Here is a 24,925-nt window from a genome sequence, read left to right on the forward strand (position 1 = left end):
CCCTCTTCCGGCTGATTCAGTGCCGGGCGTCCATCTTTACGGCACGGCAACACCTTCCTCCTCATCACAGTCATTAAAGGTGCAATAAGTGAATTTAGCCATTCTGGAAATTCTGCAAAACTGAACCTTTGAATCTTTTCAAAACCCCGCCATTCAAAGACACAGTTGTACTGTTGAGAACGTCACCGAGCAGAAGAGCAGCAGTGCATCTTCTCAGGGTTGGCAAACACAACAGTAGCAGAATAGCACTATCAACTGACGACTGTTATGAATCTGAACATGGCATTAAACCTGAATGAGCCGCTTCAACTACACATTTTTCTCCATACCATTCTATAAAAAAAAAAAATACAAAATTGCTTACCACAGTTTTAATAGTCTAATTTCTGCTCCCTAAAATAAAGTGTTAACAAACTATATTATGTTCAACTTGTGGCACAGGGAGAATTGATGTCAATAGGGAGTGGTGGTGCTGGTGGTGGTCTAAAGCACATAACTGGTAAACTGGTAAGCAGAAGGTTGTCGGTTCGATCCCCACAGCCACCACCATTGTGTCCTTGAGCAAGGCACTTAACTCCAGGTTGTTCCGGGGGGATTGTCCCTGTAATAAGTGCACTGTAAGTCACTTTGGATAAAAGTGTCTGCCAAATGCATAAATGTAAATGGGCAAATCTTTACAAACGTCCAGGAATAGGTATCCAACATGCATAACATTAAGTACCAAGTTTTAAGCTTTATTATGTTTTGATGCACTTTTTGCAATATACTTGTCAGCACTTCCAGCTGTAAATGAAAGAACTATAAGCAAAATAAATGTTGCCACTCTTAAAAGTACATTGTTTTATATCATTTACACAAGCAAACACTTCCCGAAGTGCATTTTTAAAAAAGGACGGCAGAATACATCTAACATTGAACTGTGGGTAATGCAATCAACTGTGAGGAGTTTGGGATCAAACCTTTATTGTTTTGAAAACTCTAAATCCTTTTACAATACAGTCATTTTTTTTTTTTACCGGTGTGATTTGATGAATAATATACAATGTCGTTGTTTAATTCAATAAAGACACACATTCACAAACATGAAATATTACGTTCTATATCTCATCCTACAACAGAGGGAAGATATGTGGTTTTTCTTTGACGCTTGTCTTCGCAGAACAAGCACCTCCCTTTTGAATCAACTAAAGCATCGTCTTTTCTTTTTTTTTTTGAAAGTGCATCTGAAGGATTGCAAAGCCCGTCATCCGCTGAGCCATCCAAATGTATGTCATAATAAACAGGTGGATCATACTGTGCTGTGAGTAACAATCAACAGTTTTTTACTGACACCTCCAACTACAACGCATATCCAGACCAGCAAATGATCAAATAAAATATATCTATATGCATGCCATGACCATTCCTCTGGAAACATTTACAATAAATGTATATTTTCATATCCTTCTGAAGTAATTAAGATGATCGTGATAGTGTTTTTTATGTCAACCATAATATTGATAATGAACTAATATGTAACATCCAAATACATTTTGTTCATTTTACAGACTTCTTGTAACGGCTTTTGAGCCATCATACACGGGGCAATGCCCCAATAAAGTTATTATCATTTGGTCCACATATACAAATCCTCTGCATATAAAAAATTAGATAAAATGAGTTGCAACAGAGGCAAAACAAATTATTAGGGGAGATATGGTTTTGTCTTATGATACGGACAAAACGATTGATGATAGGTAAAATAGCTTTAAAAAACAAAAAGCAATAAAAACAGTGAGCTCATTACAATATGACAATTTTACAATATTACACTTTCTTATTCCATGGCACGGCTTTTACTCTGTAGAATTTGGTGCCGAGAGGAACTTTGAAGCGGTTTTGTGCCTGGAGATAAACAATAACAAAAGAGACAGTTCAAAGCTCACACAAAATGTGAATTAATAAGTTATTGTTATGTAACTGTTTGCAGTAATGATTAATGCCTATAAACATGCATTGTTTTCTACCCAAAATCTACCCTAAGAAGAAAACTATTTAATCCACAATGTTTAATCAACATCAAATAGAAAATAGTCAAGTTGTTATTTGTGCACTCTTCTTCATGTGCATAAAGTCTGCAAAGAAAGAACTTAGCTAACAGGATTGATGAGGAGTATCTTCAATTTTTAATTAGGGTTAGGTTTAGGTTTAGGGTTAGGTTAGGGTAACCCTAACCCCAATTGCTTTGACACGGGTACCTCACATGGCACACTTGATATTACAGAACATTTCAGGCACCTGTCTAGGATTTTATATGATGAGAGTTCACAAAGTCCATGAATGATTCACCATTCAAGTCCAAATTAAACTTAAATGTAGTAAACTTAAAAGTTTCAATGCAGATTATCATCAATTATCATTTAAAAGTGAAATAAATTAAAATAACACAAAATATGTAAAAAAAAAAAAAAAACACTGTACAAACAGCATGTATAACTGTATTAATATAATAAAATAATTCAATAATACCGTTTACCTTTTTGGCTTGGCAATATTCCTTCTCCATGACTTTTCCTAGGACCCAAGGCCGCCGTGTGGCTCCTGTAGCTAAAGAATTGAAATTGTTGTGACAAAATATACCTGTTTTAACTGTACAAAATCTTCTTCTAAACACTTTATCAGAAGTCAAACACTTCCTCTATTTATGTAATCATCTATGTAATCTAAAAAATCATTCCAGCTTAGGGCTGGACGATATATTGTATATTAACGATATAATCAAGATAATGTTGCTGACGATGTCAAATTGACCAATATCGTGATATACTGTATTATATTTTAATGTGCTTTCATTTGGCCATTAAGTTTCATAAAGAGCGCATCAGTAGACTCATTTCATGATCCTTCAAGAGCTGCACAATTAAACAAAATAACAAGTTGGTCATATGTGATTGTTAATCCAGAGAAGACTGTGATTTAAAGACAGATAAAAATGGTCTGTGTGTGATTCAGAACAAACCGATGATGCGCTGATCTATGTGCTATGGCGGCGCTCTCAGATCAGTTCAAGGGCATTCGTGCAATTCCAAATATTAGTAACAGTTACAAGCTATTACACAAATCTACAAATGCAGCACATAACAACAGAAGAGGAGATTACAGCACCTCTGGAAATGCAGAACATTGTAAACTGTTAAAAACACATTGACATTTCTGTGGCAAAATAAAAAGCTGAAAAAAAAAAAGGCTGAAAAAAGTGAAGTTGAAGTAAAAACGACAGCACTTTCAGTGTCAAATTAAAAGCCCCCAGATGAAGACGAAGTAAACAGGACAGAAATATAATACTTTTGTATAACCTAAATCTAATAATCAGAATAATAATGATAATTCAGCATTATATTATAATAATCAACACAGTAATAATTTAGTTTTATGCAATGGTCAACTGGAGTTTAAAAAATACGTCAGTGAAGTAGCTTTGACCAGTAAAAACATTTGAAGGTAAATAATACTTTTTATTAAGCTGCTATGTATCATTGTGTATGAAATATAAATATAAAGGGCATATTAATGAAAATGATTGAATTTCAATCTCCCTTGTGTTTATTTAATGAAAAACTATTTATACGATTTTGATTTAATGTCTATAAAGTATTGAATCTACTTGGCTACAATGGCTGTTTGGCTTAAATGATGGTTCCTCTGATTAAAAAACAAAACACCATTTTAGAGCAAATACATAATTATCAAGATATATATCGAACATTGTCAATAGGCTGAAGAATATCGAGATATCATTTTAAGACATATCGCCCAGCCCTATTACAGCCTGTAATGATAATAATACCCCTTTGCTGTTATTATAATTAAATCATTAAAACATGTAATCTGTCCTTTGGATTAACTACAGACAAAACTATTATTTTGAAGCAAAAAATATGTGTATAAAAATAAACCTGTGTGTGCACAACTGACCTGGTTTGAGGTCCAGTGCGATTAGGGACTCTGAATGCAGGAAATAAAGGATGGGACCAACAGTGAAGAGAACGTAATTATCGTGCCTCTCATCCAGAATGATTAGAACCAAGTCGCCCACCTGAAAACTACAGAACAGGGCTTTGAAACAATACAATTGGGAAAGATAGCAGATTAGATCATTAAGGTTAATATGTAAGGATGCTTACTCTCGGATGGCGATTTTCTCAGTGTGCCGTGATGACACAGACGACATACTCTGTGACATCTGTTTAAAAAAAAAGTTATACGGTTATATTTATTTTTACAGTTGGAAATGAGTTATGGTGCATGCAAACACTCTCCAACCATCTTAAGACAAAACTGAATTCAATATATTGCAGAAAAAATCCAATCAAATATTTGCTTCTGTGCTTACAGGAGAGAGGTTTGTACTTAATACAAATGTGATATGTCTGCCATCTAGTGGCAGGAAGTTTTAGAACAGCCCAGTTCATTGTCTGCATTGAGATACTATATGAGGTATTTGGGATTTTATTTAAAGTCCTTTCCATTTAATTTCAGGCAATTTCGAAATTAGCTGAAAAAACTGATTTCAGAGCAGTTTGTCCAGAATACAGAATTTCAGCTCATGAATCTCCACCAAGTTGTAGAGACACACAAAACAGTGCGAGTTACACATCTCACAAGATGCGTCCTCTAAGTCTCACCCCATTAAGACGCGGATTGTAATTTTCATAAAGAGATTAAACCTATTTGCGGAAATCGTCCCAGGGGAAATGTAATTAAATTATATAAAAGAGTCTCATGTTTCAATTAAGTACTGATAATGAGTGATTTGTAATTGCCGTACTGCAATAACAATGTGGTCGTGATTACCTAAAACTGCTAACTATACGGTAATACCAAAATAACTACATGAACACTACTCGTATATTGCTTATAAATTACATACAAAGATATTTATTTGAGTATTAAGACACTTATTAAGTCTTTTTAATGCATTTTCAACACAACATTCTACCTTCCTGTGCCTATCGCTGACCTGCATTAATTGTGTATTGTTCTATTAACCATCACTAATGGTACTGCTTCACTTGTTTAAGTGGTCATTTATAAATTGAGAACAAGCAAAAGGGGCACTAACATTAGCAATCAATGCTGTTTAATGATGTTCACAAACAATTAACATATTTTGATGCAATATTTAAAAAAGCCAAAACAAGCACCGAAATGTGTAAACAAGCACATAAACACACAAACAATATACCGGATTTATATGTACCAGTCTTTGACTAAGTCTTTTGTTCTCTTCTTCCTTCATATGTAAGGTCTGAAACACAATAACAAATTATTACAGATAATAACGTCCCAAAAAATTTAATAAAAACACATGATATACAAAAACATCAAAGTTAGTCCATGAAAGTGATTTACCCTTTCCAAAATCAGTATGCGCTGTTTCTCTTCAGATAGCATAGTGTCACTGCAACAAAATATGCAAAATAAATGTCACAAATTGAGCAAATCATTCACTAACTTAGCAAAAAAGCACATTGCCATTTTCCCACAGTCAAAAATATTACTGAGCGCTCCATTTACAGTATTGGCCACTTTTGAGGACTGCTACATTGTTACTTTTGCTTTAAAAAGCATTAAACATTTCTTGCTAATTAAAGACATCTCTGCTGTAAGAGTTCTCACCTACAGCGAGTGCTCGGCTCACATCTACATTGCTGTCCTGTCTTATCCGCATTGGTTACAAAACAACTCTTTTAATCATACAAAGCTCTTCATTGTCTTGCGGCTGTCTATCTGTCTGAGTAATTTCAATCATATATTCTCGCACAGGTTCTCAGTTTGGTCACGATTATCTTCCAAGGGGTGTTAATCATTGTGGGCCTGTTCCTCCAAAGCTCTGGAAACATCTAAAATTACTCACAATCATTTGGTTCTCCTTTAGTGATAGAATGATATCTCGGCCTAGCTAGTTAATTGTGACATTTGACCATTTTAAAATAAGCAGCTATAGTCAATAACCACACACAATATTATATCAGCTAGATATCACTATTGGCCATTGTAAAACCCATTTGGGGCAACCACTACTCCTGGTTGTTTATAATTGCACTCATGAGTAGAACTGGTCCATATAAGTCTTTAAAAGTTATAAAAAGATCAATAAACTATGAGGTATAAAACTTATGAAACAAGGCACTCTCTGTTTCCTAGCGTTAGCACTTTTTGGTGCAGGGTCCGATTCGTGATAGTCCGCATTTTACATCAGATGCCATTCCTGACACAACCCCAGGTGACTGGGGGACTCAAACTCACACGGCAATTTAGAGTCTTCAATTCACTTAACCTGCATGTTTTTGGACTTGTGGGGGAAAACGGAGCACCTGGAGGAAACCCACGCAAACATATAAACTCCACACAGAAAGGCCCTAGTTGGGACTCGAATCCAGGACCTTCTTGCTGCGAGTCGACAGTGCTAACCACCGAACCGCCCAAAATGGTTCAACTGTGCTGTGAAATCAAATGTATGGTTAGCTCTTATGTAGTAAATCTTATATTAAGTTTCATATAGTTTTTATATATAATATTTTATAACATTCTTATACATAATGTTTTCTGTTTTTATCTATTGTATTTTATAAATGTGTCTTTTACTAAGAGCTGCTTTTAGGATTGTCACACAAGAAAATCGTTGTTCGTGCAAAAATGACAATTAAGAAATGAATCTAATCTAAATGAAAAACTAAAACTAATCCAACAAAAGACAGCTTGTTTTATTGTTAGTATAAAAACTGGATCATTTCAAAAGTACTTTAATACACTTTCTTATAGCCACAATAAACTGACATTTAGTTAGCATGCTGCTTTTACAAAGAAAATGTGTTAATAAAGTTTCATAATTTGTTAGTTAAATGTGGGGTTTGCAAGTCGACCTCAGAATTAGCAAATTAAGCTGTAAAAAACTCTAGTGTGCACATCCTCTGAATCAGAAATGCCAAAACGTTCATAACACAAAACCATAATGATGCATCATGTCACATTTCATGCACTACAGTGACGTTTATCTTTGTACTTCATCATGGACGCTTACTGGAATGTCATCATGCTGGCCTCCACGGCTGACTCCACCCTCTCCTCATCCCTGAACGCAGCCAGGGACGCCAGCCTCTCCTGGTCAGGGATGGATGGCGAGAGGGCTTCTGCATTGGCGGGGCCACAAGCGCCAAGGGTTTCTGGAGCGACAGGGACGGGATTGGGTGGAAAGAAAGATGAAGAGACGAGGACGGTGTTTCGCAGACGGTTGAGCTCCTCCTCCAGCTGTTTCTTCTCCTGAAGTATTCTAGCGCGATCCTCAGAGAGCGTCTCGATCAGGCCTTGAGTGTAACAGAACAAAAAATGTATTTTAATGCCTCTAGCAGGGATGTCAAAAGTACCAGTACTTCTGTTTCTCCAATGTGTGACAGATGTAAAGGGTTCTCTGTCATATTTGTTTTGGTTTTGTCCTAAACTACATCATTTTTGGAGTAGCATATTGGATTTTTTTAGCCTGATCATAGCCTGGCGATTTTAGGATGTTCCTATATGTTGAAAACTCTCCCAGGCACTCAACAACAATCTTTAATGTTGGGAATGATCCTTGCAAAATACGAAGCGAATACTCTTAAACTGGAAATCTTCGGATACTCCTTGCTTCAAAATTTGGCTAAACAAAATGCTTCATGTTATACAAATGGAAGAGAAATGTTCTTGTGAGCACAACATACATGGGCGATTTCAAAGTGTGGAAGCCCTTTCTGGATTTCCTTAAGAATACATAATGTATCTTTATGCAAAATCTTCCCTGAAAATGTTTTTTTTTAAATCTATTTTCTCTTTTTTTAAAGTCTATTGGTATGTTTAATATTTGTTTTCCTCACTTACCAACAGTGTAGGGAAAAGTTACAAACTTAAGTGACAACAGAACCATCAAGGAAAAGTGGAAGTGTTTTGACAAAATGGACGCTATCTAAACTGGCAAGCAATGGGAGGGAGAGTACCCTGGACTGGCGTTGATCCACGTTGGAGGATGGTACGTTTTGTTACGTTAACTCTATACTCTGCTTGAAAGCTTCACTTTATTTAGTTCACCAGCTACTGGAAGCTTGCTTCTAAAACAACCAGACCAATTTAACTGTTACACTTGTGTAAAATCTCCATGCAACCACTGCTTTATGCAGCACAATGAGCTAATAGCTAACAGCTAGTGGTCGTGTTATTGTTTTGGTCAGTTTGTGTCGTGTTTAAGATGATGTCACGGCAGTAGAGGTGGCGCAACTATGACGATCATCCCATAATCCAACTCACGTTGAGGTGGGACTAAACTGCAGTGGAAATGCAAGCTCAGAAACGTAAAGAGAGTAGAGTTGAGGCGAGTCGAACCGTAACGTGCAGTGGAAAAGTGCCTTTAGTTTTTGCTGGTATCAGAACTGGTATAGAGTATCACTGGTATTGGTATAGACCTTGGAAATTTCATTCTTGTGACAACTAATAAATACCACAACCTACTAAAAGGATTGGTTGTAAAATAATTACTGGAGTGACACTGATAATAAAAACTTTTTTTCACAACAACAAAAAAGGAAATGTTGATAAAAACTTCTATACCTTTATCTTTCTCTTGTTGCTGCATCACATTGTTGAGCTTCTCGCTAAGATCATTGATGATTTGCTCTTTCTTTAGTTTCTCTCGTGTCAGAACTGTGTTGAAGTTTGTCTGAAGTTGAGCGGGACATCAAAATGGGTTACTTTCAGTTAAATGTGTATTTAATTAATAACAAAGACTTTATTAGATCAAAAAAAAATTTTTCCAACACTTGAACTTAAAAGGATTTGATCAAATAAAACTTTCAGCCTCATGACTAATTGCAAAATTGTTAACCAAAAAACTTCTAAAACCAAATTCAAAAGACACAAAGACAAAAACATTGCATTTTCCATTTGAAGGAAACTAAGATTAAAACATACAAAAACTATAATCTCAAACCAAAGAAATCTCTACTGAAATTGCCCACTTTTAGCTGATTTCACTTTTCAATTGCAGTTTGTTAACTTGTCACTGTGTCTTGGCAATTCAAAGGGAGCTGTTGACAAAACTGGTCAAATTAGCCTATAGTCCTGACCTGCTGTTCAGCAATGAGCGAGGTCTTCAAGTTCTGCATCTCCTCATTCTTTGTGCGTTCCAAGAGCTCAAGTTTGGCCAAGAGGGATACCCTCTCCTCTGACCATTGGCCACTCTCCAGCGGCGAACCAGCGCCGGCCTCCACACCAGCCTCTGTCTGCTCTACAGGAGCTGCCACTCTAAAACACAGAAGAACATGTGAAAATGTATCTTAGCAAGGAGCTCAACCTGCCTTTTCACCAATTACTACTGCTAATTACGAATTATAACATTAAGCTGAAGCATTTTTTCAAAACAAATACAGTTTTCTTATTACAGATACAGTTCCCTTAAAGCAACCTGGAGTTAAAGTCAACACAAAACGAGAAAAGAAACATTTTACTCCCATAATCTGATGCATCTTTGAGTGAAACAGGATCAAAGTTTTAAAAGTGCTTTAAAGTGTTTTTTGGTGTAAATGAGAATTGCCTGCTCTTTAACCGTTTTTTTTTTTTTTTTACTTTGTGTCGCACATTTGGGAGAGATCTCAAGAAATATAAATGTGTAAATAATATGCATTTAAATGTGTAAATGCAACATAAGTGAATAGAAGAAAAAATAAAAAAATAAAAATAGCAATTTAACTTGAACTTCTGTTTTTAATGAATCCCTATTTTTACTGGAAGTAACAGGTTTATTGAATTTCATGCTGTTTTCTACTTAAGAAAGGTTTTAATGAAACCGTTTTTTTGGTTCTTTTTGATGTGCTAATTATTTTTACGAGCGAATGAAATAAAAATGAGTAAGTCAATGCATGAAGCGTGTTACTGTAGCTTTCTGGTTTTAATTAACAGTAAAATTAGGTAAAAGGTAAAAGCTTTCATTTAAATGTACTAGAACTGCATAGTGTTCCAGTGTCATTTCATTCACACCATTGGCAGATACTTCTTTACCAAAGACACCTGCACAAATGTGCAAGTTACACTGTGTTTTAATGACTGCATTAACAAGCATTAAAACTAAGCATTGTGTATTTTAGTGGCTATTTTTCTATTAAACTGTATGCTTAAAAATGGATCAAACAAATTGCTTGTGTCTCGAGATGTGTTTTTGAAAGGTGAAGTTCTTTTTACTTTAAATGATATCTAAAAACACAGCGCCCCTTTATGAGACACTAATAAAATAATTTAGTGCAATACAGTCAAAAGTGTGAATGACCTTTTAGTCTCCACTGGAATCATTTAAGCTGTACATCACCTATGAATGTTCACCTACCATAGGACCAATCAGCTGTGATATCCATTGAAAATAAAACCCTACAATATTTTAATCGGCAATCCATAGTCAAAGAAATTGACTTTGCACGGGTTAGAATAGTGAAATCATTGTATATGATACAAAAATCTATTGTAACAAGCTGTGGTATCTGTGAAGCACGACAAAAATCTGAAAAATAGAAGGTACTGAAACGGGCTCTTCCAATGGGAGTGATAAAATGTTGTTGTTGTTAAGACACACTACTAACTTAGCAACTTGTACCTTTTTGGAAAAAGAGGGAAGCTTTGGATTTCACTTACGTGTCAGTGGATTGTCTGTCTTTGAGCTGATTTTCAAGTAGTTCAATTTTTCCAAACAGTCTTGTCCCAAGCTCCTCTTTTTGGAGTTTAAAGTCTCTTAAGGCCTCTTGTAGTGCCGCCTCCTTCTCCTCCTCCACCCTCTGTAGTGCTTCAGTCCTTTCCTGATCTAGTCTTTCCGACAAAAGAGCATTTTCCGCCTGCAGGTCACCAATAACAGTTCTTAGATCTCGTTCTTTCTCTTGGTAAGCTCTCTGCTCATCCTCCCTAACCATCTGTAAGGCAACAAGCTGGTCCTTGTAATCGTGCTGTATCTTCTGGACTCGTTGCTCACAGTTTTTCTCCGCATCTTGCGACATTTGTTTGAGCGTTGAAAACTCATGGCGAAGCAAGGTGCTCTCCTCTTCGTGCCGATCTACGAGCTCGGAAATGCAGTGGTCCTTCTCCAACCTCAAGAGTGCTCTTAGCTCAGTCAGCCCCACCTCGTACTCTTCATTTTTCTCCTGGAGTTGCTGGCTCAATGTGTCTATCTGTGTCTGTAGAGCGGCTGTTTGGGTAGTCAGCTCCGCCTTCAACACTTCCTCTTGGGAGCTTTTGGCCTCCTCATACTGCAATCTCATGTCCTCTGTCTCTGCGTCCTTAAGAGCCAACTCAACTTCTAGTTTGCAGCGAGTATCCGCAAGTTCTGTGACACGGGCCTCCAAGTCTTTCAAGCGGCCTTCGCGTTCCTTGAGCTCGGCCGAATGGGAATCAATCAATTCTTTTAGCTTTACCAGGTTCTCTTGGGCAAGGTCATCAAGAGCACTTTGTTTTTCCAGTCTGATAGATGCCAGCTCTGTTTCGTGTTGTTGTCTCAACCGTGCCTCCAGTTCTTGAAGGTGTGTTTTCTCCGAATTCTCCATCTCATGTTTGATTTTCTGTTGGCTACGATCAATCTCAAAGTGAAGGTTCTCCAGTTGCCCTGCGAGTTCATCCTTAGACAGCAAAGCAGTTTTCAGCTCCTCACTTTGCTTCATGATCTTCTCCTCAAGGTCCTGCATGGTCTGTTTGTGAAGATTCTGATCTTGAATTGTACGTTCCCTCTCACACTCCAGCTGGGATATTTCCTTCTCCTTGCACTCTACAAGTCCCTCAAGGTCCAGCATGGCCCTCTGAACATCTCTGACAATTTTTCGATTGCACTCCAGCTCTTCCATGAGCATTTGTATCTGTTTTTCGTGACCATCCTTCAAAGTCTGGAGATTGGTTTGCTGAGTTTCTCTTAGTTTCTCCTCGTGACAGTATCGGATACTGTTGAGAACATTTCGGACCTCAATGGTCATTGTTTTCAGGGTAAATCCAAATTCTTTTTGCTCCTTTAAAACAAGACCTCGAAAGTGGTAAAGGTCTTCTTTGACTTTTCTCAAGTTCTTCTGAGACTCTTCGGCAGTGGAACGGTACCTGTCTGCTGACAGCTTGAGTGCCGCAATCTTTGAATTTTCCTTCTCGAGTGTAGTAGTGTCCTGGATCCGCTTGCTGTCGATTGCGTTTATGACAGAAGAGTAAAGAGACTCCACCATCATCTCTGGGCTTGTGGGATCACTGATTGGATTAGGTGACATCAAATTTTCCTCAATAACAAACTCATTAACTGCTGACATGAAGTCAGACTCTGGACTTTCAGCCAATGAGTCCAAGTCCAAAGAGCCCTGCTGTAACACAGGATCCATGTTGGGGTGCCCAATGGTTTCAAAGTCAAAGGTCTGGGCATCTATGCTGTCCGGTGACAGGTCCTCCAGGGGACCTGGAATTTTCAGGGGTTGGCAGTCCGGTGCTTTTAGACTAAGAGTGGACAACATTTTGGTGGAGGTAGAGGCGATTTCTGATGTGCTTTCAGATCTGGGCGTTAATACGACAGATCTCTGAGCACTCTGGCTACAGGAAACCTACAAGGCCAATATAACAAATTAGATGGCTACTCACATTGCTATCCAAGTCAAATTAGACCAGCACAGTTGTTGACTGACAGAATGCAAGGCACATTCTCAGTATTTCACGCTGTGTAAGTCCTAAACTAAATCTTTGGATAGGCTTGTGAATTAGCACTTATTGTCAAATTTGCATGGATTAACGGAGTGTGTATCAGGTTGTTGCCTGCTGTAGAACTGTCTCTGTGTGCCTTCATGAAGTGGACTGTCTCCGTGTGCCTTCATGGAGCAGAAAGACAGTCCAAGGCAGTCCAATGCAGAAACAAGGACTGCAAGTGGAAATATAGCTATGATTGTGTCAGTAATCTAAATTTATGACAAGAAAACAGCTGAAGAAACTGTTTAGTGCAAAACATTCATGAAAAACAATACTGTAAATGTGTTATTCTTCCCACTTTTATATCGAAATCTGTAGCAGACCCAAAATAACCATGTCTGCGGGATGTAGTCCAGAGCTTTACTCATTGGGCTACCACCACTCGCAATGATTTTGATATTTCTAACATGTTGTGTTTCATCCAAAGCATTGAACAGCAACAATCAACAAAATATGAATGAATGTGAATGCAAAACACCTTTTGTTCATTTAATAGGTCTGTTATAGTTTGTGACATCTCATCCATACTCTGAGCAGCCTGAACCAGTTGATGGAGAACCTTAACATGATGGTTGAGAGGCTCAAAGTCACACAGTGTCGGGACTCTGATGATGAACACAGACATAATTAATCAATGTCCTTTATTTGTAAACACCCTCAGTAATAAGCAGTGATCATGAAATGTTCCAGCTATAATATATAGCTAAATATACACACTATATTGTAAGAGTTTGCTCCAAGAATAGACATAAAAATACAGTTTCAGGAACATGAAATAAACAAAAAAACATTTGGTTCTGAGGTTTGATGGTAGAAACATGGTATTGTGACTGGAGCTGATGCACTTCACCTGAGGTAAGGTTGAACCTCGGAAGGACAACAGGTCTTGAGATACTGTAGATTATTCAAGGAAATATCTGGAAGCTCAAAGTCAAACTTTCGAGGCTTTCGGGTCTAAATACAAAAACAAATGAGAAATTAAATAATGCTAAAATATCTTGATAAGGACTGTTAAGGTGAGTTTGCAATTTGAAAGATTAAAAAGACAAATACTCACACAAAATGAAGAAGATGGCCATGAATCCAGTCCTCGAAACAACCGATTTCTGAGGAACGATTTCCCTAAAAAATAAACACAAGTAGTGCTTTCAAAACAAACTCCTCAAACCATCAGGGAATCTATGTGGGCTCAGGATGTATTTAAGTACTATTATATAATGGACTTACTGAAGAGCTTCCCAAAGCTTTCCCTTTTCACTTTTTCAGCCTCATAGAGGTTTTTCCCATCTTTGACAAGAGCATTGGCCCACTGAATTAAAACAATTAACAGAAATGTCAAAGCTAGTACTGTTGCTTTTATATAAACAAGAACAATTATACATGAATAAAGATTGTGAGAGTAAAATTTAAAGTTGTGTACAAGATAGTAGTCTGATAGTAAACAGTCCAAGTTAAAGGGCATCTATTATGGAATTTTGAAAATTACCTTTCATGTAGTGTGTAACATAGATTTAAGTGAACAAAAACATCCTGCAAAGTTTTATATATGAAAGTTCACCGTAAAAAAAGGTATTGTCTCTCAAAAGTAGGAGTCGACTCTGAGTCAATTTAATTAATCGTTTTTCCAATGAGTCATTTTCCTTTTCGTTGTGACGTCAAGACGAAAAATTATCAAATTGGCCGCGCCAACTCATTGCACGCGAAGACACCAAGGAAAACTTGAAAATATCATGTCGACAACAAGACACTGTGTTCTGAAGTGCATATCAAAAGCGACCTTTTTTTCACTGCCCAGGGACGAGCATGTGAAGAATCAGTGGCTAGAGTTTATATTTACAACTATACCACACAAGTATAGCCCGAACCTTGTGCTGTGTTCAGCCTCATTTTAATGACGATTGCTTTACAAACATGAATGCTTTCAAGTGTGGATTCATGAGCGGTTGATACTGAAGGAAGGTTCAGTACCAAGTTTATTTGGATCAGCTTCCTCCTCCGAATCACAACCTGTAAGTATTATTAATAATTGTTGCTTTTATGTGTTTTTTAGCATGCTTAATAAGTATTTGTGTGTGTTGTGTAAGTTACGCTTAGCCCAGCTTCTAGGTCTCCAATGTCAATTTTTTTTAAATATGTGAAATGTTTGTCGATGTTATTGGAGTTGTCATAAAGAATAGAGCAATAACTTGTAGTAATGCAGTGCTTTATCAATATGTTTATGCGTTGGGCTAACGCAAACAATAACTGATTGGGTGTTTACCACCGAACTTTGGGCTATGATCGCTAACATAAATCAACTCAAATTCCTTCTCTGATTTTGATTTTTTTACTACAAAGCGGTGATGGGCGTTCCGTTTCCGACAATCTCTGCACAGAGTATACCAATCACAACTGACTGGGTCATCTGACCAATCACCGCAGATTAGCGTCTGCTAATGTCGGTGAGCAAATCAGGTAAACATAAATGCATATTATAAGACAACAAAAGTGTTTAAAAACAATATTAGGAACATTTTAAATGCCATAATAGGTGCCCTTTAATGGTCTGCAATTTCACACATTCAATGTATTTGTTTCTAGATCATATTATTTCATGAGGGCACCACAATTTAAAAGGAATATTCTGGGATCATTACAAGATAAGCTCAATAGACAGCATTTGCTAAATAATATTGATTACCACAAGAATACATTTTTACTTTTCTTTACAATGAAGCACATACAATGGATGTGAATGGGGCCAATCCGTAAACATTTAAACACTCACTGTTTCTAAAGTACAGCCACGAGATGTAAACAATATGCCTGTTAACAGGTTTTAGCGTGATAAAAAGCTGACTACGCTTTTCTGTGTAACGTTTTGGTCAATTTTACAACTTTGTTGCTATGATGACGTAATAATAATAATAACAACATGTTTTATTTATATTGTGCCTTTCCAAAACCTCAAGGTCGCTTAACAACAAAAGTACATACATGGACAATAAATAGAGAGAGATTAAACCCTCTAAACATTGTCCCCATTAACTTACATTGTAAGTGTCTCACTGTAAAATAGATTTTTCCTTTTTGTTTTTAAAGAAAAGGACAGACTAGTCAAAATATGTTTTTGTGGTAATCAACATTATGCCACAAATTTTGTTGTTTTATCTCAATTAGTATGAACATAGAAAATTCCTTTAAGGAAAAAAAAATACAATAGTGTGAAATATCGTTATTATGAGCCCATCAAAAAACATATCAGAAAAAATTTGATTTGTGAAAAATGTCTGACACAATGCTGCATGATTTTCTCTGAGACTCGGACTGTTATTTTTAGAGTGCAGCAAAATGTGCACTTAAGATCCTTTCCAAAGTTTCATATTAACAATGAACTAAAGCAGCTAATACTCACTTGTCTGTAGTGTCCTATGAACATTTTGCGTCTGACCACCTCCACTACGGCGAGACAATACATCTGTGGCACAGTGCTGAGCGCTTCCACCACCCGCACCCGCTCCAGTAGCTCCGTTAGCAGCCTCAGCAAAGCTTGCAGCTTCTCTCCATCCTGATCAGCGTGAAGCATCACGTAGCAGCACCATCTGATGGAGAAGACACAATAGTGCGATTAGACACGTTTGTTTGCTTTTTTCAAGAAGTTCATTTGTGTGATCTTTCTGGATCATTGATAGTAACTTAATTCCACTATAGTATGCATTATATTAGTTATTAACAGTTATAAACTAGTAATAAGCTGAGTATTGATACACTAAATTGAAAAAGCCAAATTTACAGCCTTAATAATTGTTTTAATTTTTCCCTAATTAACAACATTGTCCTTGGAGAAAAATTTGTTTCTGTGGCTCTTACTTGAGACGAACTTGAAGGTTGTTGGCGAGCTCCTGTTTGGCAGTGGTACACTTCTGCTTGATGTCTAGTAGCTTCCTGTGATTGGTCAGCATGATCATTAGCTGGTTGGCATGACTCAGACACAGGTCAGGCAGCACTGAGGTGTCCTTCAGGTTTTCAGCCCTCTTCTGATTGGCAAGAAATCCCTAGAGGAACATAAAGTTGTAGTAGCCTATAGCCTCCTGAAAATTCAAGAGTTTGCACACTTGACTGTAATTTCAAACTGATGCTTACCTGAGCAAGTTCCTTCTGTTCATTGACCAACTTTTTACAGCTTGCTATCATTTGGTCAAGTGCATACAATCTGTCTTCAAGACCTTTGATAGCCTTCATGTTCTGATTATCCAATTTGGTAATCATCTCACGGCATTCAGATAGAAATGGTTGGATAATTCGGGGATCAAGCTATAAATGTAAAAAAACAACAATCTTAGTGATTATGGAAAATAAAATATGTAAAAGTAATGGGTGTCCTGTGAAAATTCAATGTTAATACTTCAAAACTAAACTCTACTTCGCATTACACCCCTTAATAACAAGTCCTTCCCTTTTTCAGAACACGTCACGCTCTGTTTTTTCATGTTTCTCAATATTTCTTAATCACTCTCTTGTGCAAATAATATTAAGCAGTCCTGAGTCCACTAATAGCCATTATAATATACAGAGTGACTATTTGCACCCAGGTGTAAATACCTTGCGAACCACCTGCAACACAGCATGGCTATTTACACCCCAATAGCTTATTGGAAACATAGAAATTTACAACAAACTGTATTGTGTGTCTCACTTCAGTTGCGTGAACTGTAATGCCAGTGAGAGCATGTCTTTTCGACATATTAAGGTAGTTGTACTATAGTAATATTGTCGTAACCATGTTTTTGACACCATAGATTTGATGCAAATCAGCCACCAAATTGTCCTGGTTGCTAGGGAGGATAGGGTCACATGGGGTAGCCTCCTCGTGGTCGCTATAAAATGTTTCGCTCTTGGTGGGGCGTGTGATGAATTGTGTGTGGATGCCTCGGCGGATGGCGTGAAGCCTCCACATGCGCAATGTCTCCGCGGTAACACGCTCAACAAGACACGTGATAAGATGTGCGGGCTGACGGTCTCAGACGCAGAGGCAACTGAGATTCGTCCTCCACCACCCAGATTGAGGCGAGCCAGTACACCACTATGAGGACTTAGAATGCATTGGGAATTGGGCATACCAAATTGGAGAGAAAAAAACAATGGTGATACACTATGGTTACTGTAGTAAAACCATGATTAATTTTTGTAAGGGAAGGTTAGGTTTAGGGGTAGGGGCTGGGTGTTGTATCTGTGGGACTCTAAATAAACACAAAAAACACACTGCAGTAATACGGTTAGTATTTAATTAGGGGTGCAAATAGTTTCTGCTATTATTTGCACCACGATGCAAAAAGCATTTTCCAATTGTACCAATCACTCCCAATATGATTGATGTATTACTCACCCTGTTGATTGAGTCAAAACACTTTCTTACAACTGACTCTACATCATTAGGTCTGTCCTGCACATTGATCCAATCCAACAGCGTAACATTGAACGAGGGCACAGCTCCCTTCTCTGGAGACAACTCCTCTTCCTGTAAAGCTGCTTTTAGAATAGAGCTGCCCTTCAGTATGTACTGAGGAGAGGAAGACGCATGTGACGACGCTTCTCCTGATGCAGATATTGGCGAAGACGAATTCCGATTCTTCTGGCTGTCGGTTGTGCAGAGGACAGCAGACTGGGAGGATGTTTCGCCTATATCTTCCTCATTATCGTCCTCTTCATCAGTGGTTCTTGGGTGTGGGGAGCTTGATTTCTCCAAGCTTTCTTTGTAGCTATGCCGAGTCAAACATTCCAGCAGCGGGATCTTCGCCATGACTGAGACAGCTGTACCAAGTCTGCAAGATAAATTGTTGAATGAGTTAGAATCAGCGATCTACATACCTCACATTACAGAATATCGGATACAAGCTCTAAACAATCTATACAATGAACTTGAAGATCCAATGAAGTAGTATGATGGTTAATTTTATTTGATGAAGAGGCATTTTATTGGACGAAAAAATTGTATATGCCCCTGAGCAGGAGATAAAGTCATGAACATTTTTGGTCTATTTTCCTGGAGGAGAAAGACATTTTAAAGACAAATTTAAGCAGATATATTTAAAAGCATATATCTGCTAAAAGCAGCAATGCAAACTCATAAGCAATAAAAAGGGAGAGAAAGTCAAAGCAGGTGTTCCAGATGTATAGTTTCTGTTGATTTGTTTGTTGTATTTAAAGTTTTTCTTTTTAAGTGTTCAGGCTTAAAGTAACACTTTCAAGTGATTTTAAAAAGGACATTTTGAAACAAACAATTTGGACAAATTAGCTTCATAAAAGGTGACTTTATCTGAAAGGGGAGTTATTTGCATCCCTGTAAAAGTGTATTTTGTCAAAGTTTATGGCTACACAAGCATATAGATGGCCTTAAACAAAGCTAATATACATAAAGCACAAGCTCTTATTTTAAATTCATTGGGTCTTCAAAGATGTCACTGTCCAGTAAAGATCTACATACTTAGTAAGTTTAAATTTGATGTCTTCAATATCATGTTGGTAATTTGTGTAAGCAGTGTCGAATTTCAAGAGGAGTTTTTGATAGCAGAGGGTGCAATCGTCCAGGTTAGCCATGATGGCCGCCCATCCCTGGTGCTGAAGGTGTTCATCATGAACCAGACGCTCACAGAATGAGCACAGCTTCATGGCAACCTCAAACATTTCCTAAAAAAAGAAAAGGCACAACATCAGACCTCATATAAAACACTTCCATCCAGACCTTTGTCATTTACAAAAAGGCCTTTGTTAATTTATTAGATTTTAATTTGTACTTATGGTCCTGGCAGGTTTTTTTTTTCTGTGTTCTTCGGGTTGCAAGCCTCACCCTATTTCCTCCAAACATAACAATGGTAATTATGGCCAAACAGTTCAATTTCTGTTTCATCAGAGGACATTTCTCCAAAAAGTAAGATCTTTGACCCCATGTGCACTTGAAAACTGTAGTTGGGTTTTGGAGCAGTGACTTCTTTCTTGCTGAGCAGCCTTTCAGGTTATGTTGATATAGGACTCGTTTTACTGTGGATATAGATACTTGTCTACCTGTTTACTCCAGCATCTTCACAAGGTCCTTTGCTGTTGTTCTGGGATTGAGTTGCACTTTTGCGATTGAAGGTAGGCCTTAAAATAAATCCACAGGTATACCTCCAATTGACTCCACTCCTATCAGAAGCTAATTGCCTAAAGGCTCGACAACATTTTCTGGAATTTTCCAAGCTGCTTAAAGGCACAGTTAACTTAGTGTATGTAAACTTCCGACCCACTGGAATTGTGATATAGTCAATTAAATGTGAAACAATCTGTCTGTAAATAATTTTTGGAAACATTACTCATGTCATGCACAAAGTAGACGTCCTAAACGACTTGCCAAACTATAGTTTGCTAATATGTAATCAGAACATTTCGAAGTTTGGGCAGGACATATCGAAGGGTTTGTTCTCACAGCAATAAACGTTGGCAGGGGGGACATTCTCATTCAAGAGAGCATTTGATTGGTTTAAAATCTGTCTAGTGCAATATAAGTCATCAATATTTTGGTCCATTTTCACAGAAGAGAAAGACGTATATCTGCAAAGTTAATTTAGTCAACTTTAATAAGTGCATCAGCATTTACACTCACGGAGCACTTTATTAGGAAAACTATGGTTCCTAATAAAGTGCCTGACGTGGTCTTCTGCTTTTGTAGCCAATCCACCTCAAGGATTGACATGTTGTGGATTCTGAGATGCTATTCTGCTCAATACAATTGTACAGAGTGGTTATTCGAGTTACTGTAGCCTTTCTGTTAGCTCAAACCAGTCTGGTTATTCTCTGTTGACCTCTCTCATCTACAAGCCGTTTCCGTAAAGAACTTTACTGATAAAACAGAAAATGGATAAGTATAGACAGGTAATACTGGGTAATTCCAGTAGGACAGAAGTTGATCATTAGGTCAGAACAGAAACAAAACAGTACCTCAGCCAGCTGAGCACGAGAGGCGACAGTGTGAAAGACAGCAGGCATCATGAGCGACTCCTCCACCTTCAGCTCCATTTCATTTTCTATGGAGAAAGTGGTTTTGGGGATGGTTGGAGCTCGATCACACAGGATCATCTCTTTGTTGAACAAGAAGATCGGGTTGGTGTCCTGAGGCAGCAAGAGACAAAAAACACATTTTACATAAAAATTTAGGCTTCAACCAATTTAATTTACCACTTCAAGATCCTCAATATTTCAAGGGGATTAAAAAAAACACATTCAAAGTGACATGTAATATTCAAATATTTTAAGTAAATCGTTTCAGCTCTAAAATTCGATTGGAGTCACAATCAAAGCTGTTTACACTGCAATCTGAATAATGACCCAAGTTGCAACAAATCGTAAAGCAAAGTCTATAGCAATGAATTCAGCTTTTGATTAAACTAATTATTTGCATGCATTGAAAAGCTTAAGGTGTTATACTTTGGGTGTGTTGTTTTGGAGTAATTATGCCAGTTACTCACCGTTCCAGCACTGTAGCTGCACACACGCCTCTCTGCCACCATACATTCCCCTCCATTGACCACCAGCACCTGGTGCTGGATTGCAATCTTATATTTGGACTGAATGGCATGTTTAAGGTCCAAAACACTATAAAGATCACAAAGCAGAAAACATCTGATTTTGTGCTGTACAGTAAAACAAATCAGGCAACAATTGAGACAATAAATTCAATATTTCATCTCACTGAAATTGAATTAAACTTATATATTAATAACCGAGATTTACACTTTACATATGACAAATACATATGCAACTTAATTATTCCAGCACCCTAATTATTACTTTATTCAATTTAGATTTACAGGGACAGCACACATCAATAAACATTTCTGTAAATGTTCCAGTTTAGTTAATTTTCAACTGTAGTTCCTGGGCAGTTATTACAATTAAAATAAATAAAACATACTGGAGTAAAAACATACATCATAAAACAGTATAATACAAGCATACACATTGGATTACAACACAGTAATTTTTTCCCCCCCTTTCATAAAATTTGTCATAATAGAAACACAAACAAATGTTTGGGCAATGCAAAACTCTTTCAAATGATGTCAAAACAATGTAATAATTCAATACGATATAAATATTGTCATCAAACTTATTCACACTCTATGCATCCACATTCTTTACATAAAACATTGTGGAAACAAATAAGACCATAACAATTTTCATGTTGTTTTTTTCTTTACTTAAAAGACATTCAAAGCATCCAAAATATGTTGAACTCTCAAGGGAAACTCAAGACCTTACGTTTGGACAGCAAGTTCAGTGTCAAACGTCAATGTGCTTCCATTGTTGACTTGAAACACATACAACTTCATGTTGAATTCTCCGCTGAATCTCCCTCCCGCTTGATTTGTTCATCTAGTCAATTATGGCTGTCTAGGCAAAAAAAAACACAAACACACAAAGAAAATAACACAAAAGTTAAGAAACAGAGACTAATGCAGGCTATTCAAGTTAAGAACGTGTCATTAGTGTCAAAAGACTAAATGGAAATAATATATTATTCTCAATGGATGTATACATGCGTGATGTAATTTTATATATAGACATTTGAAGACAAAATCTTTCCATGAACACTAAAGATTAAAATGTTAACTGGTTACACCCAGCACCAAAATGTCCTATAAAGGGCTCTGTACAAGCACACGCAACCTACAAGACACATCTAGTCCTACATAACTGTTTCATTAGATAACAAGCTGGAAAAGCCAGTGCCATGTGGCTAACTGGCTAATCACAGTGATCAGGGACCTCACTCTAGACCTTGGCATAAAAGAAACCTTGTCAGATTGTTACGTAAAGATTATGAAAAGCTCTTGGGTTGTTTGTGCTTCTATAATGTGGTTAAAACTGCAAAATGTCACATAGATCTGCATGATCATGTGGACCCACTCTAAAAAAAATTCAGGCTGAGTCATGTTGTTGTCTGTGGGTAAACACCATCAATAAAGCTAAAAGACCCCTTGTTCCCTAATGCCCCATGAACAAATCTAAAACTTTAACAGGGCACATTGTAACAACTGTTACAGTTACTACAGATACATAGAATTAGGCATGTGTACTAGGAATAACACGTGGTTTGTGTTTGCCTGGGTAATGTGTGGACTACATTGGTAACTAATGCTATTTAATGAGTCATGAACATGCTGAACAGAGTAAACAAACTTGTGATCATCCAAAATAATGTGATCTACAAGTTATGATGATCATAACTTATTATGTGTTTAAATTGACTGATGGCTTTCCTCTTGGGAGATAAGTGGAAACCTTATCCTGCAGGTGATAATACGATCTAGAACAGCCTGTTTCCTGAACATATGCGTTTACTAAAGTGTTGTCAGGAAAATCCTGAAGCCTGTAAGTCTTTGTATTGGTGTTCAATAGACACTGAACACTCTTTTGGGAGGGTGAAACCATGTCCAGATATCTGTCACACCATTACCAAGACATAAGACCAAATGAATATCACATTACATGAAATCTAACCCACCAAAACCTTCAACTAAACTCCTCATTCAACAACATATAACTGCTTTTGTATACATTACGTTTATGTCTGAAATCCGCATTATTGACCAATACTGTCTCAAATTGACCAATTTATGTGATCTTAAACCGCAACATCCTACAGTATATGAAGCCATTTTCATACCGAGCATCCTTACCTGAGCTCTCTTTAATCCATTCTCTGTATTACAGCCGAAAATGGGGTTGTTTTGGGCTGAAACGTGAAGGTTTCTGTCATTAAGAGGTTGAAGCTGTCGTGCTAACAGGCTAACGCTCATCACTCCAAACACGGGCCTTTATTTTTTAATCCCATAAAATTTACAAATCCACCCGGAATGAGCTTGAAGAGTTTTACAAGTAGTCCATCTTTAAAAACATGTTTGTTTGGGTGTATGGATATGAGTTTTGTCATCGAGGTTTTTGCTCTCAGGGTTGTGTTGTGTTTCGCTAATGCTGCTGCTGTGTTTTGTTCCTGTCGTCACTTCTGGGAAGGGCAACGGTTTGCAGGACAGTGCTGATCTGGGATCAGCTATAAATGCCCCTGAGTGGCTCTGAACCGCTGGTGGAGAAACGGAAGGGGTGTTCTGAGATCAGTGCGACTGACTACTTGTAATGGACAGCTGAGAGAACAAACTAAACAAATGTTTTAAGGTTACTCATATACTGGAATATTAACCCTTGTGCGAACTTCGGGACATTTTTTCTCTTTCATTTTCGTTTTTTCGAAATTGGCTGTGTTAATGCCAACGGCATATTTTTGGCCAAAGGTGTGTATTTTTGGGGGGGAATTTTGATATTTCAACCTCTATAATACATCTATAATACACTGTGTACACAAAATAGTTATACTCAGGACCTTAAGGACAAAAAAGTCCCCACTGAAACCAATTCAAACTGTAATATTTTATCCCAGTGCCATTAAAGCATAAAATCATGAATACTATGATATACTATCATTCCCTTTAAAAAAAAAAAAAAAAATATATATATATATATATATATATATATATATATATATATATATATATATATATAAATATTTTCCACCAGCTGGCACCATTTTTCTCATGTTTAGCCTATGGAGCAAATACATAATTTTTTCCTATTTTCTGTTTGATGTATTATAGAGGTTTTCATGAAACAACAGTAGTATTATATAAACTAACTGGCATTTAAAGGGTTAAAATTCTGAAAAATAATGAATAATTGGTAGTTATGATCAGGAATAATGATGGTTAAAAAAACAACTAATTGAAAGTGGAAAATAATATTAATATATAACATTAATATGGCAGTTGTTTGACTGATTAACTTTTTTAAATTGACTCACAAGGGTTAAGACTGTGAATCTAATATTTTATAGTGTATTTATCCACATATTTACTTAAAATAAAGGATTCTGGAATACTATGTGGTTTTCCCTTACAATTATTTACCATGGTAACATCCATGGTTCTCCTGCATTGGAACCACAGGTGAATAACGGACCAGGCCAATGAGGCTGGGCTGCAAGGTCTCATATCCCATCAACCTTGAAAACAAATGTTTATATATGCTTAAATATGTGGTCATCATAGCTTATACAAGTCCCTGCGACTATGAGGGCCCCCAGCCCTCTTATAGGACGCTTTTGCCTTCCTGT

At 37.1% G+C, this 24,925-nt stretch overlaps 1 protein-coding gene across 3 annotated transcripts; it reads right to left on the reverse strand.

The window, feature by feature from the left end:
* Window positions 1-874: 874 nt before the first annotated feature.
* LOC127634438 (RB1-inducible coiled-coil protein 1-like) lies at window positions 875-23,760 on the reverse strand. 3 transcript variants are annotated; one of them, XM_052114006.1, is made up of 23 exons: window positions 23,442-23,760; window positions 22,021-22,148; window positions 21,228-21,354; window positions 20,701-20,871; window positions 19,211-19,413; window positions 18,113-18,548; window positions 16,870-17,040; window positions 16,597-16,781; window positions 16,142-16,328; window positions 13,975-14,056; window positions 13,805-13,869; window positions 13,598-13,701; window positions 13,226-13,352; window positions 10,687-12,608; window positions 9,132-9,309; window positions 8,617-8,725; window positions 7,064-7,346; window positions 5,392-5,440; window positions 5,225-5,287; window positions 4,164-4,222; window positions 3,955-4,082; window positions 2,516-2,586; window positions 875-1,884 (listed from the first exon to the last, which is right to left on the reverse strand). In XM_052114006.1, exons 2-23 carry the CDS (start codon window positions 22,089-22,091, stop codon window positions 1,807-1,809), a joined length of 4,869 nt encoding a protein of 1,622 aa, XP_051969966.1. In that variant the 5' UTR covers window positions 22,092-22,148; window positions 23,442-23,760; the 3' UTR covers window positions 875-1,806. The 3 variants fall into 3 exon arrangements, with proteins under 3 accessions (XP_051969966.1, XP_051969965.1, XP_051969967.1); XM_052114005.1 differs by having other exon boundaries at window positions 22,021-22,152; XM_052114007.1 differs by having other exon boundaries at window positions 878-1,884; window positions 5,240-5,287; window positions 22,021-22,152.
* Window positions 23,761-24,925: the final 1,165 nt, after the last annotated feature.

This window comes from Xyrauchen texanus, chromosome 41, assembly GCF_025860055.1.
Source record: "Xyrauchen texanus isolate HMW12.3.18 chromosome 41, RBS_HiC_50CHRs, whole genome shotgun sequence".
NCBI classification, from domain to species: domain Eukaryota; kingdom Metazoa; phylum Chordata; class Actinopteri; order Cypriniformes; family Catostomidae; genus Xyrauchen; species Xyrauchen texanus.